Raw genomic sequence first — 19,978 nt, forward strand, 5'->3', positions numbered from 1 at the left:
AAATAATTTATTAGTGATAGGAAAGTGTTTGCCGTAAGCTTGATGCTGACTACTTATCTCTGTGCATTAGAAACTCATTTGAAAGCCACTGGCTAGGTTGACACAGCTCAAGCCACTTTTCCTGTGACAGCTCATGTTCCTTAATAACAAAGCGCATGCTTTCTCACTGCTAGAAAATCTATCTAAAACATTAGTAGAGTCAAGTTCCTTTAAATATGGACCCCTTTTTGCAGTGCCATTAAGTCAGCATTTGGAGTCCTATTAAATCCTGCACATTCCACAGGGATACTCAAGACTCCCAGATGGTGACTGTCAATTTGTATGTATGTGTGCCTTTGCCTCAGCTTATATGGATGAGACTCCTGGGTACCATGCATTTCCTTCATGTATATTATTGAAGGATCAGCTTTATATCGTCCACCTTCAAGAAACTCAGTATACTCTGGGTCTTCAGAATACAATGGGAAGGACTTTTGGATTTTGGCACTTGACAAATTGAGGAACAGATTCAGCCCTGCCACTTAACAAATGAGCGATGGTAGCCAAATTAGTGAATGTCTCTTACCCCTTTAAACTGGAAATAGTGATGCCATCTTCCTCAGAGGACTGTAAGGATTAAGTGAAATAGCGCTGTGCAAATGTTCGGCACAGTGCCTTGCACATTGTAATTACTTGGAAGACATTAGTCACTCATATTACTTTAGGAAAATAATCGTACTTTTTATTTTACCAACTGGCACTGTGATTCCTCTTTAGAGTAATATTCTTCTTGTTTAAATTGCTTCTGAGGGAGTCTAATGCCCAGAGTTATAGATTGGAAGGATACAGAAAAATGAAAGAGACAAGGAAACTGCATAGTTGGGCAACAGAAGTTAAAGGATAAAACAATCACAAGGACAAGAGAATAGAATAGAACAAAGACATAAGGATAAGAAATAAGGAAAGAGAGCAAAGTTTGTCTACATAATAGGGTGCCAGAGTTATAGGAGGTGGACCCTGAAGTGTGAATTCTGAGTTGTTTGTTTTGCTGTAAGTCAGTAAGTACCCAGTGTCTTTCCAAACCTCCAGCCACACCTGCGTTCGAGTTAATGTTCTTGTTTTCATTTTGTTTGTACAGTTTGTTTCCATAAAGCAGATTGAGGTGAAGGGGGTGGATCTCATGACTGGGACAGGCTTGAGCAGAGAAGAATGAACAGGTGCTGAAGGGAAGAGGCCAACAAGATGAGAACTTTGCAGAAGTAAGTAGGATCTAAAAGAGACTATGGAAGGGAATCTCCAATGAAGCAAATAATCTTTTTTTTTTTTTTTAATTTTATTTTTCTATTGATATTAGAGAGAGAGAGAGAGGAAGGGAGAGGGAGAGAGAGACAGAAACACTGATGAGAGAGAACATTGATCGGCCGCCTTCTGCATGCCCCCCACTGGGGATCAGGCCCACACCTTGGGCATCTGCCCTGACCGGGAATTGAACCGGCAACCTCTTGGTGCATGGGTTGATGCTCAACCACTGAGCCACACCAACCAGACAAAGCAAAGAATGTTAAGGAATAACAAAGTGAGGGTTTAACTCCTGTGTGTGTGTGTTTTATCCTTATTATAGTTAAAGGAATGGGTTGCCTCAAAGAGCCTCATGTCCAGAATATCTTAAATTAGTTAAAATACTAAAACTTATAAAAGTATGAGAGATACAGTCCTATATTTATAATTCCAAAATACAGAAAGATCTGAAAATGTATTTTTTTTTTTGGAATCAATTCTCTTTTAGTGGAAAGTCCTGACTTTATTTGCCATTAGGCTGCCTCATGTTTCTGTTTATTGCTATAGTGGGTAAAGTCATCCATTTTGCTGGAGAGTTATTAATGTGTTGGATTATATGGTCTACTGCCCACACTCTGCTAGGATTATTGCTCATCAATGTACATGTGCCACATGTCCTTACTCAACTCAGAAAATTCTGACTTTCAAACTCTTCCTCACTTAGGGTGTTGGATAAGAGATTGTAAACATAAATTCAGAAGGAAAAAAAAAAAAAAGAAATTTTAAATGAGTGAAAAGAGGGATTACCTTCCAGTGTATTTCTAAAGCTGAAGTTGGCAGTTTTATCCATGGAACCCGATTCATACTGAGTCAAACTCAGGCAAAATTCCACATCTGCTGAGGAGGGGAGCCTCTGGGTCCTGGCTTTGTCATGGTTCCCAGGGTTGCGCAGTAATGGTCCCTCAGGAGTTCCATTGCACAAAGCCTGACGGCGGTTGTACTCGTCCAGTCGGCTGCAGATGATCTGCACAGACACCTTGATGTTAAAGGAGTTGGCATACCTCTAAGTCCAAGTCAAAGGGGAAGGTAGGAGGTTGAAATTTGTGGTTACCATATTTTGATTTCTCATCATCAGGAGATTAATAATTTAAAATAAATTGTTGAAGAAAGCAGCTTTCTGAGGGTTGCAGAAAAAAAACTACAAAAGTTAAAATCTAGAAAAGAATTGTAGTCTTTAAGAAAATGTGTAAAATTCCCTAAGCCTCATCTATCAAATGGGGATAATAATAACTACTTATATTATTGTTGTCAAATATATTTTTTGATGAACCCTGGCTGGTTTGGCTCAGCGGTTAGAGCATCAGCCCACCGACGAATGAGTCGTGGGTTCAATTCCGGTCAAGGGCACATACCTCAGATGCAGTTTGTCCATGGACCTGGTTGGGTCCTGCAGGAGGCAGCCAGTTAATGTGTCTCTCTCACATCGATGTTTCTCTTTCTCTCCCTCTCTCCCTCCCATTTTATCTGAAAATAAATAGAAAAATATCCTAGGGTGAGGATTAAAAAATTATATATTTATTTGATGAGAAAATTAACTTGAGAAACATTTGCTAATTATCTGTTACGTGACTTCACTGGTTTTATGCCCACAAAACCAGGCCTGGCCCAGAATTTAGGGATATACCCACTTCTTCTAACTCTTCCTACATCTTCTCTGACTATAACAATCAGTTTCATGGCTTATATGCCAACTATGTAACAAGAATTCCTGAATTTCTATCTTGTCCAAAACTACTCTTCTGAACCCTAAACCTGTATATTTATCTCCAACTTCATTTTTCAATGTTATTTCACGTGCATCTTAAATGTAACATCAGAACTCCAAAATCTGTTCCTCTTCCTATGTTTCCTATCTCACCAACCATCCAGGAGCTCAAACCAGAAGCCCATGAATAACCATGTTTATGACAGAAACTGGTGATTTACTGTTTGTATTTTATTCTCTTTTGTCTATCAAATTGAAACCATCAACTAATATGGTCAATTCTACCTCCAGAGAATATCTTGAATTTGACAACCATTCTCCATTTGCTTACAAATTATATCACTATACTGCTAAATTCTGAAGGGCTACTATTTTCTGGATATAGGATGTGCCTCTCCATGCCTCTGTTCATGCCTAACAATGCCCATTCTTGTCATGTATCTGACATTCTACCTAATCTTCAAGGCCAAGGCAATATTATAGATTCTGACATAAAAAAATAATTCAAAAGGGTTTGGCTTCATATAAGAAGAAGTTGTAGGAATCCTTCACTGTATTATTTTGTTTCTCGTTTCCTTTATATGTAGGCAGAAGAGTAAACTGTGATAAAAATATTTGACTAAATAAGACCAAAGTAGTTTTTTCAATAACTATAAAATAAAAATTCTGAGGGTTAATAATATCACATTTAATTTAATCAGCAGATTCATTTTTTAGTGGTATATAAATTCATTCTTCATCTTAAATTCATTGATGAAAGAGATTCAGTGAAAGCAAGTAACTAGGTAGCAAGATGTCAACCTAAACCAAAACCTAGTGCAGGAGAACCCATCCTGCTCTCCATGACTATTCCCAAAAGGCACTCACTTCCATAGGAGCCTGCACCCACTGAGTAGATAATATTCTTCTTTGTCAAATTTAAATTTTATTCACTGTAGCCTCTCTTGATAACAATTCTGTATCACCTCGTTTTAAAAAAATTTATTTCCATGAGGACAACTTTCTCTTTTAATTATTATTATTGTTGATTCTCAGAATCTAGAATAGAGGCTCAATAAATATTTGATGAATGAATAAACAATTCAAGGGATAAAATATTATATCTTCAACTATAACATGTGTTGAACATAATTTTTTTCTAGTCCTGTTATTGATACTAACCTCTGCCCAAGAAGATGTTTACAGAATATGTATCACTTTTAGTAAATATATTTTGAGGCCCTACTGTGTTACAGACCATGGGGAAGATATCACTGCGTACATTTTTTAAAATTCACACCTTGTTGGTTTATATAACTTTATCCCTATTTTACTGATGAGGAAACTGAGTCTTAGTGTGAAACAGTACAAAAGGCTGCAAAATCTAAGGCCCTCATGGTTAATAACTTCATAACAGAACACATATGTGAACTTTCTCTAAAAAATTTATGGAAATTTAATAATGTACATACTCAAAAAGGCACACATCCTAAATGTACAATTAGATGAATTTTTACAAACTTGAACTCACTCACCATTCACTCATAACCAGGACCAAGATCAAGAAACAGAAAAATATGTGACCCCAGAAGTCTCTCCCTCATGTCTCTCTTAGACTGTTACCTCCCTCCCCCACAAATATAACCAGCATCCTGACGTCTATCAGCACACATTAATATTTCTGATTTTTTTTTTGCACACACACACAAATTTATGGATAACAGATAAGGCGTAAGAATACATTCTGCGAGTGAAAAGACTTCCTGGCCAGCTGTTTGCACTGCAGCTAAAAAATAATCAAGACAATTCTATAAGGCTCCTGCTCCAGTGAGTTTACAATCAATAGGAATGTAAAAGCAAATTAAATCACCACCAACTAGAAGTGAGTAACCCCTGTGCCCCAGGAATGGCTGCTACTGTGTTAAATGAGAAACACTTAGAGGAGCTTATAGTTTTTGGTCAGTAGGATATCATTTATGAGTTGAAGCACTGTGCGCTGGGAAACCATCAGGCTCTAAAAGGGAGGTGGGTGCGGCTCCAATTCTTGCTCAACTACTTACTAGCAGTGCATCAATGAGAGTGTTATTTAGACTTGCTTAGTGTCAATTTTCTCAACTGCAATATAAAATAATAAATAAAGATAACATGTGTAGCCCTGGCCAGTTTGGCTGGCCCAGTGGTTAGAGCGTTGGCCTGCGGTCCAGAGAGACCCCGGTTCGGTTTCCGCTAAGGGCACGAACCTTGGTTGCAGTTTGCCCCCGGCCTTGCTTGGGTCGTGCGGGTGGCAACCACTCGATGTCTCCCTATCACGTCGATGTTTCTCTTTCTCTCCCTCCCACTCTATCTGAACAAAATATCGAAAAATGTCTTCGAGTGAGGATTAAAAAAAAAAAGATAACATGTATAATATATAAATATATGATTAATGTATTATATTGATAATAAATAACAATATGAAGTAACACAATTGTGGCTCAACAAATATCAGTTTCTAGTGTTCTTCATACTTACACACATTCCTCAATCCTTTTATTCATGCATAATTGAGAGCTAGAACAGTTAAGTAACTTTTCTAAGGGCATAGGATGTTTAAAGCCAGAGATGGAAAAGGAATACACATTCCTCTAATTCCAAAGCTATACCCACTATATTTATTACTGCCTATAAATGACTTAGGGATGTTTGAATAAAGCAATGTAACTTTTGTATTGAATGCAATATATCAGATTCCTTTATAGTGTCCATTACCTAGACATCATGGTAGGTACACAGAGGAGATCGTTTTCATTCTTGTTTGAATAATAAAACATCTCAGGATATTTTCAAAAACCCCACTGCCAAAAAGACTCCTACAGCAGACTTGGTTAAATTAGAGAGGTTTGAATAGAACTATTTTTGCCAACTGCCAAGTGACTGAGTGTTCAGATGACTGGATATATTAGTAACAGAGAGGAAATCTACCTTGTTTTCAGAAATAATTTTATAAATTTAATCCCAAATCATTGTCTTTATATTTGATACTGAGTAGAGGCACGGTAGGAGAAATTATTAGCACTAATATTATGATCACATAGATAACAGTCAGTAAGACATGGTTCCCAATATTGACTCTAATCTTAGCTATATGACTGTGAGCAAAATACTTAGCTCTCTGAGTATAAAGATTTTTCATTTGTAACTGAGGATTATAACAACTTTTTATTAAGAATCAAATAATCAAACATGTGTAAAGCACTTAGTGTATAGTGCCAAGTACGTAATGTTTAATAATAGCAGCTCTTATAATTATTATTGAATTCAAGGCCATTGAAAAGGCCACCGAATTTTTTTTAACTCTGGATCTATAATACTGGTTGAATATTTATTATTTTTATAATAACTAACATTGATATATTATATAAAGATATATTATGATAGTAATTTCCACACATGAAACTCAAAGACTGTGTAAGATACTAAACTAGTCATTTTACACTAACAGCTTTCATCTCATCTCTTCACAATAATGCTTTATGATATATTATTTTAGTTTTAAAGAATAAGAGCATTAGAATAAATAACTTGTCCAGGATCTTGTAACTAAGTTACAATAGTCTACTGAAACTCATGTTTATATGACCAAAAGATTATATACCCTTTTCACTATATTATTCTGTTTTATATTCCATTCAGTATGTCCATTAACACAGAAAACAAGCATATATGATCATTGTACCCCAGTGTTTTTGTTGTTGAGAAAAATCAAAGGTTAAAGATTCTAAATAACTTGTTCAATTTATCTGGTAATGGCTGCAGACTTTGGACAAGGATTTGCTCTTTTTCTGTTTAAACATAGGTGATTCAGAATATATGATGGGGAAAAATCATGTGTCCCAAGTCAAATTAAAAAGGAAGATAGAAGAAACAGATGAATTAATGGAGAAGGTGAACTTAGAAAATGCTCTCTTAAATTTAAAGAAATAGCAATAAACTACCAGTTACAAAAAGCTTTCAGGAGCAAAGATTCTTATTATAGCATTAGAGGTTTTTATCTGAAAAAAAAAAAGTGAAACATATGACATTCCACAGAATCTTTTTCATAAAGAAAAAAAGAGAAGCTGTTATTTCATTGAGCTGTTGCCATGGTTACCTAAAACCCATGACTGTCTGCTAAAATGTGACTTTTTTCCTTCCCACTGTTTGCTTCCATGTGATATGCTTTGCATCTGATGAGTGAATTCCCTGGCCACATTTCACTCATGTCTATCATCTAGGAAATGTTTTTTTCTCTTTATTTTGAGCCATCGTGATAGCTGCCCTTGATCTACCTGTTCTTTTTATGGCTAGCTTTTCTGCTACTTGCATAACATTGGATCTAACTGTGTTGAACATAGGTATTTGTGCTTTAATATCATTAAGAACTTCCCCAACTCCAAAAACAATGGACTGTTTTAACTGATGACATGCTTTCACTTGAAAAGGTTTTGACACTAAACAAATAAATAAAAAAACTTAAAAAAAAAATAGATGTGAATACCGAATATAAGCTTTCTAAGAAAATTAACATTAAGTATCTGGTTTTTAATACATTACCTTATTTAATAGAAAATGTTACCACTAAATATTATTAATTACTTTAAATAACACTCAATTATATTTTAACTTGCTTGATCTTCTTATGTGTGTTCTGTCCTGTTTTTAACGCACGCGCACACACACACACACACACACACACACACACAAGCCCAGAGAGAACTATATAAAATGTTTCTTTCCAGATTTTTAGTAAGTTGCTGCTTAAAATGGCATTGTTGTATGCTTCTTAGCCTTGAGTATCTAATACTATAAAGAAGTATGCTGTAAGGTTCTAGAAATCCAGCCACACAGAGTTTATTTTGAATGTTTGTTAGCATCAGAGTTAACATTTCTATGAGTTTTAATTTTCTTCCATTCAACATGCATTTATGAGGCCCATTTCATGTATATAGAATGGTCCTGGGCTCTGTGGATATAAAAATAAATAAGAAAGTCTCTACTTTGGAACCGCTGACAAGCTGGTAGACAACAATAGGTTTTAAAACAATCACACACACTGAAGAGCGAGGTGCTAGGACACAGATCTGCACGAAGAATAATAATAACAGCACAAAGAGGTTCAGGTTCCTTCTACTGGAGTAGCGGATGTGGAATAATTTTATTATAATATGAATGAAAAGGACTGCATCAGTGTATGTGCCCCAGTGGTCTGCACAATTGAATTTTAAGGGAGTCAAAGTGACTACAAGTCAGATTTTACATCCATCAACCAGTGGCTTATTTAATCCTTTCTGAGTCTAACTGGGAACAACGTGGTTGACTTGAAGTCAGAGGCACTGGGTTCTTGTCCTTGCCTGTGTGTCCTTGGGCAAATCATCCTGCCTTTTGGGGCCTGTCTTCCTTTATAAAATGTGGGCACTATACAAGACACTATTTGAAGGGCCTCTTAATCTCAGAGTTCACAAATGCTATGAATCTCTAAAACCTCTATTTTTGTGTCAGGTAAAAAAACTAACTGAAATCAAGGGGAAAAGATGGAGGCTCTCTAAAAGAGGCTATCAGTCTAGCTGATTTGGAAGGTATTAATGAGTATGAAGGCTTTGTGGTTTTTATCTCACACAAAATATTCCAGCTCTTGATTTGAGTGTTTAATTCAGGCAAAAGCATTTAACCCAGTGGTGTGTTTATTATAGAACCTGAGTTTATAAAGTGATAGAGATGCCAAAACAATCTCACATTAACTAAATCAGCAGTTCTCAGTGCTGGCAGCACATTAGAACCACATGAGAAGGTTTTATGTGATTCTAATGCCTAGTCTTCATAGTGGACCAACTGAATATGATTTTCCAGTAGAAGTTGGATGGGTGGAGCCCATACAATTGTTTTTAGGGTTTTGCTGTTTTGATTTTTGAAGCTTCCTATAAACTTTAAATCCTGAGAACTACTGAATTAAATCAATATAAACAACTGATCTTAATTTTTAAAGGACTGTAAGGAGAGAGGTTATATGAAGGAAAGAAAATAGCCAACTAGAGTTGGTTTTCTCTGTCACTTCTCACAGTGAATAGATGACTACAAATGTTAGTTCATTTCACCTTCCTTATTTAAACTATTGTTTGCTTGGTTTTCTTCAATGGCCTTTGTCCACTCTACTTCCTAATCTTATTTTTAACACCAGTTACTATACAGCAGTTCAAATATAGAACTATATTGAATCTAATGCTATAACCATTTAATCCAGTACATACCTATTAGACACAATAATTTTTATATAGAAATAAAAGTGGCAACAATCATAAAGGAAAAAAAATTTCCCATTCAATAATTAATAAATTATTTGAAAATAATTACAAATATACTTCTGGATATCAACAAGTACTAGACATTTCATGTAATTAAATATCAATTAGTAGCTAGTAAGCTGCAGTGTGGATGTTACAACTTTTTTGGTAATTTAGATAATCCTCCATACTTTCTGGGTCAAGTGGAGCTGTATAGTTAAGGAAAGCATTTTAACTAACTGAACATCCCACATCCAAGCTTCACAGTATTTTATGCAATAACAGAGGTTGTGAGAGCTAGAGAACAGTTTTGTATTTTATAGATTAAGGCAGGAGGTCTGAAGGCTTATTGAAATAGATTTTTTTCCAAGCACCTTTTTTCCCCCAGTCTTTCCTACACAAATACACTCATTAATCTTGGTAAATAGCTGACATTAGTGACACCAGATATTATACAGCGACCATTCTTCAATGAGCTTAAATAGGCTCCATTTGGAAAGTGTGTGGACATAGTTTGTGGTGTGGGGGTGGGGGTGGGGGACGACGAGAAGTCATCCACATTTTAAAACTGCAGAGTGCAGAGTGCAAATACACGATTCATTCTATCTTATTTAAATATTGGGCTTAGTTCCATAAAGCACTGCTAGACAAAACAACTATAAGAGAAATGTCTGGAATACAAGCATAAAATCATTTCTTCTACCTTATGGTTTAAAGTCATAGATAATTAAAAGCATATTTCTTTGGTTACCTTTTGCCTCTAATCCAGAGTGAAAAGTCCAGAATGGGAAACATAGAAATGAAATTTCAAAATAGTAACCCCTTATCTTGTACCTCTAAATATTCACATTGGGGGGGGGAGGGACTAATTTCTTCTGCAACCTAATGGAAAAAGTGAGACAGAATGGGCCAGATCCTTTGGCTAAAGACACCATAGCAGTCACGCCCTTGGAAATAGTATAGGGTGGTCATGAAGCCAAGCTATCCGAGAACAAATTTTGTTTCTGCTACTAACCAGCCCTGTGATCTTGTAAAAGTTATCTAATATCTTTATACCTCAGTGTTTTAATCTTTAAGATGGGGAAGAGTTAGAGAAGCTATTAAATTATCTAATGTACAAAAGCTCGTGCAACAGTGCTTCACATTTGCTGACCGCTCAATACATATTAGCTATTTTCATGATTTACCTATTTGGGCCTCAGGGCTCTCATATATTTTTTAAAAAGAAGATTTAATTTAAAAAATATTTTCCAAATTTTCCTAAAGATAATAATCACCAGAGACATTTAGTAAATAATGCTTCCCAGGAACTTCCACTAAAGATTTTAATCAATGGGTCTGGGATAAGACCAGGGATTTATACTTTTAATATGTACTCTATGTGCATTTCATTGTGAAGAAATTTCAGAAATACTGATGTACAATATTTGTTTATTTAATCATCTAAATATCTATTCATCTATTCTTTCAACAGATACTTAATAAGTCCTTACCATTCACCAGTCACCATCCTAAGTGCTTAGAGGATACAGTGATGAACCAAGTACTCTATTTATTAGACCTTAGGAACCTAGTAGAAGATATCAGACAAATAAGCACACAGATACCTATGTAACTACAATTGTGAAGTGTGCTCTAAAGGAAAAAATACAAGGTATGTTAAGACTCTTAACAGGAGACCTTTTCTACTCTTGGCAGAGAACTAAGGAGGGAGGTTTACACAGACCTGCCTGATGGAGTGACCACTATGTTTCCTTTATGCTCTAATAGCATATGTCCAGCACACCTTACCTGCCACGAGGAGAAGAACGATGCCGGGCTGAGAAGGTTAGGGTCTCTGAGGCTGCGCCCTCCCATGTATTCATCTGTGCAGATGTCACAGGATTCAGCATCTCTCCAGTCCCAGTAAGGAATGGTGAAGTTCTCATCCCCTGTCAGCTCCTGGATTTCTTGTTCCCACAGCAACAAGAAGAGTCTGTGCCAAGGCAGAAAACCTGGTGCTTCATGAGCAAAATCAATGTCTCTCCAAATTTCAGAACCCCCAAGCAGTGTGTCCCTTGACACATAGTAGTGCATCCAGACAAAGAGGTCATAAATGTTGATGTCATTAAACATGGGTGTTGACCCGTTATTCATTTGGCCATAGCTGCCTGTGGGGATGACATAGTCTGGGCTGGTAGTATGCTTTGCTAAATTGAGGTAGGCAAGAAATTTGTTCTTTTCTGGAACACTCAAATCAAAGATGTTTCTTCTCACCAAAAGTCGTCTCTCTGTGCAGTTTGGTCCCCAAAAGCCAAACTTGCAGTTTCCACAGTCGAATCCCATGAAGTTGCCAGAGCATTGGCAGGTCCTGTTATAAAAGACAGAGGGCCAAGACTCCCGGTCATCCACCCCTGTGAAGGGGAATTGAGGTCCCGGCGGTGCATTGGACAGAACAATGTCCTGACAGGAACCTCTGCCTGAGAGCTGGCCACAGGGACTCCCATCCCCCCTCCATGGTGGGCAGCACTCCTTCTCCATCAGGCTCTTGGAGGACACACAGGCTCGAGGGAAATGGCCATTGGCAGCGTGGAAACTCCACAGCAGGCAGTACAGCACAGCAGGGAGCATTCTTCCTCTAGTCCTCACCAGGCCTGTTTTCGGGGTAATTGAGCCGCACGCTTGTCTTCCAGCTACCCCTACAGTGACTATCACATGTTTTGGCTAAGTCTACATAATACCACCCCCACCTCTAGCATCAAACACTCTCAGACTTTATTGTAAGCTTTCATCTTCTGGAAACCACATGACTAATTTTTCTTTGGACTTGGCATGTATCCCGCAAGTGAGACAGGCTTATGTTAAAGTAAGAAACACTATTCACCACGAATAGTTTCTTATGGTTAGAATAATCATAAATAACATCATTAATCATCATAATGCCTGATGCATGTAAACCCAGGTACTTGACTATGAAATACATGGTGATTTGAATTGGAAAATTAGTTGTGTCAGTAACATCTCTTATTAAGAAAGCTCAGAAAGTGTTAGGCATCATCAGTATAAGGTAGAGGTTTCTCAGACCATAAATGGGCCACAGCATTTACAAACATCAGCTCTGCAAAAAAAAAAGGACTCTTCTCAGACCTAAAGATTATTTTTCATACCAGATTGCATTGCAGCAGCTTATTTGTTTTCTATAAAGTATCACGAGAAAAGGAATCTTCCTGCTCCTCCCTGATTATCTAGATGCACGTGGCTGTTTGCTAGCTCTCTAAACACTCACTTTCTGACTGTTCCTAAGGACAGGTCACTTTGATAGGTAGGTGATCTGCCTTATTTTGGGGACTTTTACTATTTAATATTCCAAAGGAAACTCTTGCTGTGGTCATTGCAATGTTTTCAATTTAGTGGGTGAATGAATAAGGATTGTTTTATTTCTTGATCAGATATTAATTGATCATATAAATTCTTTCAGAAATTCTTAATCTGGGTGTAGAGTGAGCTAGGTAAATTAAAATGCATGAATAAAAACATAATTTTATTACTTACACTAGTTTTCAAATGCATAGTGTAGATAATAAGTACATGAGACTTTTAGTGGTGGGACATCTTATGAACGAAGGATCCTTGAAAGAATTGCATAGTTTTTAATAATAGTATTCAAATTTTATTTAGGGAGTGCCTTGAATAAAAGCTTAAGTGGTGGGGATACGGCAGAAGTACACATGAGAATGGAGACACTACTTCAGGCAGGAGAAACTACAGAGGCGGGAGCTGTGTTTCATTGGCAGAGTCAGAGCATTGGGTAGGCTCCCCACACTATAGGAAATTGAACCTGGCACCAATCCACAGGCTAGTTTGAACTAAGGTGAGTTGAAGAATCAGAGGATGAGAGTAGCCAAATCACTGTTGCCTCTCTGAGATTCCCTTGCTTATCCTGCTCCATACTCAAAGCTGGGTGGTCCCAGGAATAGAAAGAACAAGTGAGGAAGTGAAAGTGCTGAGGAAGCAGCAGTCTTGGGCCCTTGGCTACAGGGTTCTAGGGAAGGTCATCACTATCCTGGTGACTTTGGAATGTCAGCCTTTTCTGCTCCCTTCCCTTTCTGCCAGAGTGGATCACATGAAGGAAATGTCAAGGCTCCTTCACACAACTCTCTTGAGACTCAATGCAGCCTTTTTAGTTAGAAAGAGCAGTGTGTGGATGAAGAGGAAGGGAAGAGAAGTTTCCATGGAAATGCTGCCTCTGGCTGGGATCAGGAAGTCATCACATGATCTCCACAAGGAGGCTTAATCTTTTTTCTTCCTCCTCTCAGAGCCACAAAGAGATTAAAACAGGGCTTCTTGTCCCTGGGGAGTCTTGATTTTGTATTACTTTGAACCACATGGGGCCTTTTGTAATTCTGTTCCGTCTACTTGAAGACAGAATTCAACTTCTCGTGTTCAATTTAATGAAGAATTTTGCTTTACACTTGTCTTACTACAAGGCTTCTCAGTGAATAACTTAGAAGGCATCCATCACGCCCCTGGGCTTTTGTGCCTACTCTCCCAAGACCCTTTTTCTTAATCTTCAGAGTATGCTCAGAGGAATGGCTAAAATGTCATTTGTCCTCTTAATTTCTTTCACCAGGCTGATTTCTTTAAATTAACACTTCTCCTTATTACTCTGATATATAGGACACTAACTCCTCTGGCCCATATGTACATCAGTCTTATTGTCAACACTAACTTCTTAAATATCAAATCCCATTTAGACTGATCCCTCTCTGAACGTTAGGTGTACATTCTCTATGTGTCTGTAGTTTATAGAATTGAGTCTCCTATCCTTTCCTGGAAGATTATTGTATGAGTCAACACCTCAGTTAGTGCAATATTCTATTAACCAGAATTAGGGGCCCAGGAAATACTCTGCAAATATTTATTGAGCATCAATTATCAGGCTTATGCTGAGAGATGGGGATGCCATGGTGAGCACAACGAAGAGGTTTCTACCTGTGTGAAGCATGTTAATGTCTATGAAAATAATATTTTAATATTAGTAATTTTAAATATATTCATAACTATGTACATAGATTTTAAACAGTTTTTATCCTTGTTAAGTGACTTTTTGAGCTGCTACAAAAGACAAACAGAGCTATGAGAGAAGATGGCAGAAGGACCTATCTAGTCTCATGAGGTATAGTCAAGGTATAGCTACACTTCATGTAACCTCTGAAAGATTAGTAGAAGTCTGTTTAGTGAAGAGAACAGTGGGTGTGAGAGCATTGCAGACAAAAGAGGTACTTTATGCAAAGACTCCAAAGTAGAAGGAACATGGAGTCTTCAGGACACCTAAGGGCACAAAGTTCTGGAGATGTGATGTAAGCATGGAGGTATATATGTATATGAGATCATAGTCTTTGAAGGGTTTAAAGCAGAGCTTGGAAATATCCATGCACAAATTTTAAAATTCAAATCAAACTTCTGAGATGACAACAGATGTGGGGTGGGAATAAGAGTAAATGTAGAAATAATTGTTAGAGATTATTGGAATAATCCAGGCAAGAAAGCACCTGTCTTGAACCAAGTGATGATCTCTGAGATAGATAGAAGTGAATGGATTTGAGAGATATGTAGTGATGAATCCAAGAGGAGTGAAAGGTGAAGTGAAAAGAGATTTGGGGTTGACGTCTAGGTCTCTGGCTTTTGCCATTAACTAAAATAAGAAGTAGTCAAGGGAAAAGCATTTGTGGGGATTGAATATGGGTTCATTTTAGACATGTTGAATTTGAGAGTTTAAGCTACAGTCTAGCCACAAACAATTGTACTCTCTTTCTGATGTTTGCATTGATCATTTACACAATCTCTGGTTTTGACCTAGTCATCCTTGCTCTTTCCCCTACTCTGATCATTTATCTCTGCTTATCTGTTTGATGATAGTTTAAGCATTCTTCTAGGCTTTGATTTTTTAGCCCTCTATCTTTCAATTTTAATAGTAGCTACAATTTATGGAGTTTAAGTAACATAATCAGCGCGGTTTGAATACCATTTTAAAAATGGATTTTAGTATGGAAGTAAATACACTCAAACTAGAAAAAAAATAATTTAATAAATTAGCTTGTATCCATCATCAAGATTCAACCACTATTATATTTCTGTAGAGATTGTTTCTTCTGTCCCACAAAAATAAAGAGAATCAAATTTTTCAGTATTTTAAAACCTCGTATTTTCTTTATAATATCTCAGTATACATAGTTAACATTTAAGGACTTGAAAATATAACTGCAATACCAGTACAGCATGTCAAACAAACAAACAAAAAATAATAAAGAGAACAATAATTCCTTAAAACCTTCTGATTTTAAGTCTATGCTTAATTTACTTTATCTTCAAAATGTTTTTGTTTTTAAGATTCAAACAAGGTCTATACATTGCTTTTGGTTAGTATATTTCTTAAGTTTTAAAATATCTGTGGTTTTGCCCTGGCTGGTTTGGCTCAGCAGTTACAGCACTGGCCTACGGTCCGGGGAGACCCGGGTTCGGTTCCCGCTAAGGGCATGTACCTCGGTTGCAGTTTGTCACCGGCCCTAGTTGGTCGCGTGGATGGCAGCCACTCGATGTGTCCCTTTCACATCGATGTTTCTCTCTCTCTCTCTCTTCCTCTCTCTCCCTCCCACTCTATCTGAACAAAAAATGGAAAAATGTCCTCGGGTGAGGATTAAATATATATATATATATATATATATATATATATATATATATAATCTGTGTTTTTTTCCTTATTCTTTTTAAGTGCAATTTATTTATAGAAGAAACTGGATTTTGTCCTGTAGTGTTTTCCCAGTTTTCAGAGTTGCCTAATTTTATCCTTGTGGTATCACTTGACATGTTTTTTTACCCTGTATTTTCTATCATCTTATGGATTTTTCAATAGCAATCTTCTGCACTTTCTACTATTAGGGAATTAGACGTAGAGAATTGATTAGATTCTGGATCAGTTTTGTTATTGCTTTTGTTAAGAGTTACTTCACAGGTCTTGCTGTGCACTAGTTACTGAAAAACAACAGAGGAACATATTGTATGGTTTGCACTGGTATTAGTTTTTCAAATTGATCAGTGGTTTGAAATGATGTCAGATTATCTTATCTACTATATAGTTCTATGCCAAATTTTTGCCTCATGGGTTTATTATTCACTGATAATTGTTTCCTACATCCATTGGTTACTCTGACATGCATTCCATACCAAAAAAGGAAGAGTAAAACCTTGATTCTTGTCCTTTATCAATTTGCAGAATAACAAATTGGTATCCTAAAAACTTCTAAACATAACCAATATACATATTTGTTTTAACTATCATGATAACTTCTAGAGTTTGATGTATTTGATGCTTTTTGACTGAGGGTAAAAATCGATACATCTTTGCCCAATATTCAGTTAATTAGTAGACATCAGTCAAGCTACATTATGATATATTGGGTAATAATTATTATGATTGTGTTTATGTATATGCATGTGTAGAGCTGAAGGGAAAACTATGTAGCTATCAACTATTCACAATTTGAGTTTAGATTCATTCATTTATTCAATAAATATTGAATATCTACCATGCCCAAGACCCTATATTAGATACCTGGGGGATACAATCTCATATAAGTCACAACTCAACTTCCCCTGAATTTGATGCTATGAAGTCAGACCATGAATTTGTATTCAAAGTCTACCAGTTATTAGTTCTTGGGCCCTATGGGAATAAAAAGGGGGAAATAGATAAAAATATATTTATGATTTGGTCAATAATTTATTTTAAACATGTACATATGGTTTGTTCAAAATTTAACATATCACTGCCTGAGTATACTCAGCCTTATCACATAGGGCTCCTTGGAGTTTTAAATGTTATAATACATGTTAAATATTCAATATAAATTCTGACACATATTAAATATTCAATAAATATTAACAGTTATTATTTAAAAAAACACAAATTGGGTGCTCATGGGGTTCATCACTACAGGGTTCTCACTACTTCTAGACTTTCTCAGTGTTAAGAGCTAGACTATAATTATTTTATTAGATATTACCAGATATTATTATTATAAATTTACCCCTTCTTCTCTGACATTCTCACTTTTCCTTTTCTTCCAATTAAAACCTTATTCTCTAAGATATTGAACTTCTACCATTATACTGAGATGTCATGCTTCTTTAGGATTCTGAGCTTAGCACATGCTCTTTTTCCTACTAAGAATGCTTTCCTCTTCCATTCACTTGCTTAATATAGTTACACTATAAAGATTCAGCTCAGATATTAAAGCCTCAAGAGAGCCTTTGCTTTCTCCAAGGATGGGTGGGGGACTTTTTCTCTCATTGTAACCTGAGTTTGCCTTTGTCACTGCAATCATCACAGTACATTGCAATTATCTATTAATTTGTCTGATGCTCCCTTCAGACCAATCCTTTGAGGGCAAAAGTGTGATTTAATGCCAAGTACCTGGTACAGTGCCTGAGATTTTAAGTATATCTTCCTTAGATGGAGAATGGATGGACTGATGAATGAATAGTTCTCTTTGCTCTTCATTTTCCTTATTTTGTGAAATGTATTTTAAAGTTTTAAATTATAAACATATAAAAAATATAAATAATAAAATGAGTACCCATAAATCCAGTATACTGATTTAATAAATCATAACATTTTAGGCTAATGATGATTTTTAAAAAGTCAGATAGTATAATTTTAGAGACAGGAAAGGCAGAGTTAGAAGAGGATAGGAAAAAGTATGAATGAGACTAGTCATGGCATTACAGCATGGACATGGCGGGCTTGTTTGAAGGATTACAGTTTTAAAAACTGTATGTGAAATGCTTAGCCCAAAGTAGACATCCAGTGAATAATGGATGGTTCTCACATTTTGAACATAGTATCAGGTACTAAGAGCAGGAAGCAGAACCCAGCAATAAACTCAGCATAGACTGGCAAAAGAGAGGAGGCCCCAGTGAGAGGAGACTGATGATAGAAAGGGACACATTTTGCCAGTACTCTGATAGGGCCTTAGCTCAGCGAAGGGCGGGGACTAGTATTTACCTAGGATTTATCCCACAATCATTTTCATGCAACATTATTCACTGGATGTCTACTTTGGGCTAAGCATTTCACATACAATTTTTCAAACTGTAATCCTTCAAACAAGCCCGCCATGTCCATACTGTAATGCCCTGTAGTTAAGAAAACTAACGCTAATAATTAAGGTCAAACTACCATTAAATTGAAGAGGTCATATCTGTATGTATAATTCCAAAACTCACAAATACTCTGTTTTATTGTGTTGTCTTCTATGTTAATGCAATTTTACTTGCTGGTGGCACTTTAATGTACTAAGCCTGCTTCTATTTAACCTTGACCTCATATTTGCCATGCCATAACTATTGTAAAGGTTAGTTTTGGGTACTTGGCCATACCTTTGATAAGCTTCTGGATGTGTAGATGAATCTTAGCCATCCCCTATTCCATTTTGAAGGTGGTCTATTACAATACATTAACTCAATTATACACTAAATCTACCTTCAAGATTGGTTCTCGCAGACTTGGCTGTTAAGCAAATCGTGCTTAACACAGTGCTGAATGACTTGGGTTTTCTTTGTATTAGTTAAACTGTCTATAAATTATCCTGAAGGCAGAGGGTATTAATCTTCGATTATGCATTTCCTGATTGTGGACTATTCAACTACATACAGAGCTAGTCTTTCCATTGCTTAATGCATACCACACTTATAATTAAATCTTTATTAGAAATTACCTAAATAGCATTGGCAAACGGCAAAATCAGCATTACTGGAACCAGACAATGAATGGGTCTGGGCTGCCTGTTCTACTTGAACCAATTAAGCAGAGACAAGGCTGAATCCTATACGAGTTTATTCCAATATTGCTGGCAGTATGGGAGCGCAGCGGGTTATCCCATACAATCTGCTCTGTCCGCCCTCACTTGCCAGCTGCTTTTAAAGAGTAGAGAAACAATGACCCTCATGAGAAAGGGTAGTTAGGCAAAAAGGAAAAAAAAAAAGGTAATATGGCTATAAGCAAGGGGTGAGGAATGTGAACCAGGAACTACAAGGGCTGGTTGACAGTGAGTCACAGTCATGCGTCTGGTGTTCCGATAATCAGGTTGTTAACCTTTTCATGATGTCAGGTTGCCCCCTTGTCCTCAGATTAGGAGAATGGACAGCACTCCTGAGGTAAGCTCCCAAGGTGCACACCTCCAGGCCAGGTCAGAGTGGGCTTCTCCTCCATCAGAACAAAGCAATCATGACTAACATTGTAAAGGATGATTAACGCTTCTTGTAACTATGGTTAGTGCCCCACAATGAATATTTTTCTGTTCTATTCTTCTCTCCTGCCCCTTTCATTACAAGAACAGTGGGTATAATTTAAGACACATTCTAAAAAAAAAGGATTAGTAGGAAGACACAAGTGTAGGAGCTGCTGAGAGACAGCATAGCCAATGTTTCATGAAAAAAAATAATCTCTTATTATTAAAAAGCATCTCATAAAAGAGTCAAAAACATAAATAAATTTATTGTGATGGAAAAGAAACACAGAGCTCCTGGGAAGAAGATTGGGAAAACGGGCCTAAGATAAAGTCAGGTACACAACTGGTCACCTCTGGATTGGAAGAGTCATCCAAGTAAGGTGAGAAACACTATGTCACACATGAAAGTGTCC

At 36.7% G+C, this 19,978-nt stretch overlaps 1 protein-coding gene across 1 annotated transcript in view; it reads right to left on the bottom strand.

Annotated features, from left to right (window-relative positions):
- Positions 1-11,976, bottom strand: part of TYR (tyrosinase) — a 93,760-nt gene extending 81,784 nt beyond the window's left edge. Inside the window, exons 1-2 of the mRNA XM_036258705.1 lie at positions 11,089-11,976; positions 2,065-2,281 (exon numbers count right to left, since the gene is read on the bottom strand). Coding sequence (XP_036114598.1) covers positions 2,065-2,281; positions 11,089-11,907 — 1,036 coding nt within the window. The 5' untranslated portion in view covers positions 11,908-11,976. The remainder of the gene's footprint in view (positions 1-2,064; positions 2,282-11,088) is intronic.
- Positions 11,977-19,978: the final 8,002 nt, after the last annotated feature.

The sequence above is a fragment of the Molossus molossus genome, unplaced genomic scaffold (genome assembly GCF_014108415.1).
Source record: "Molossus molossus isolate mMolMol1 unplaced genomic scaffold, mMolMol1.p scaffold_m16_p_13, whole genome shotgun sequence".
NCBI classification, from domain to species: Eukaryota; Metazoa; Chordata; class Mammalia; order Chiroptera; family Molossidae; genus Molossus; species Molossus molossus.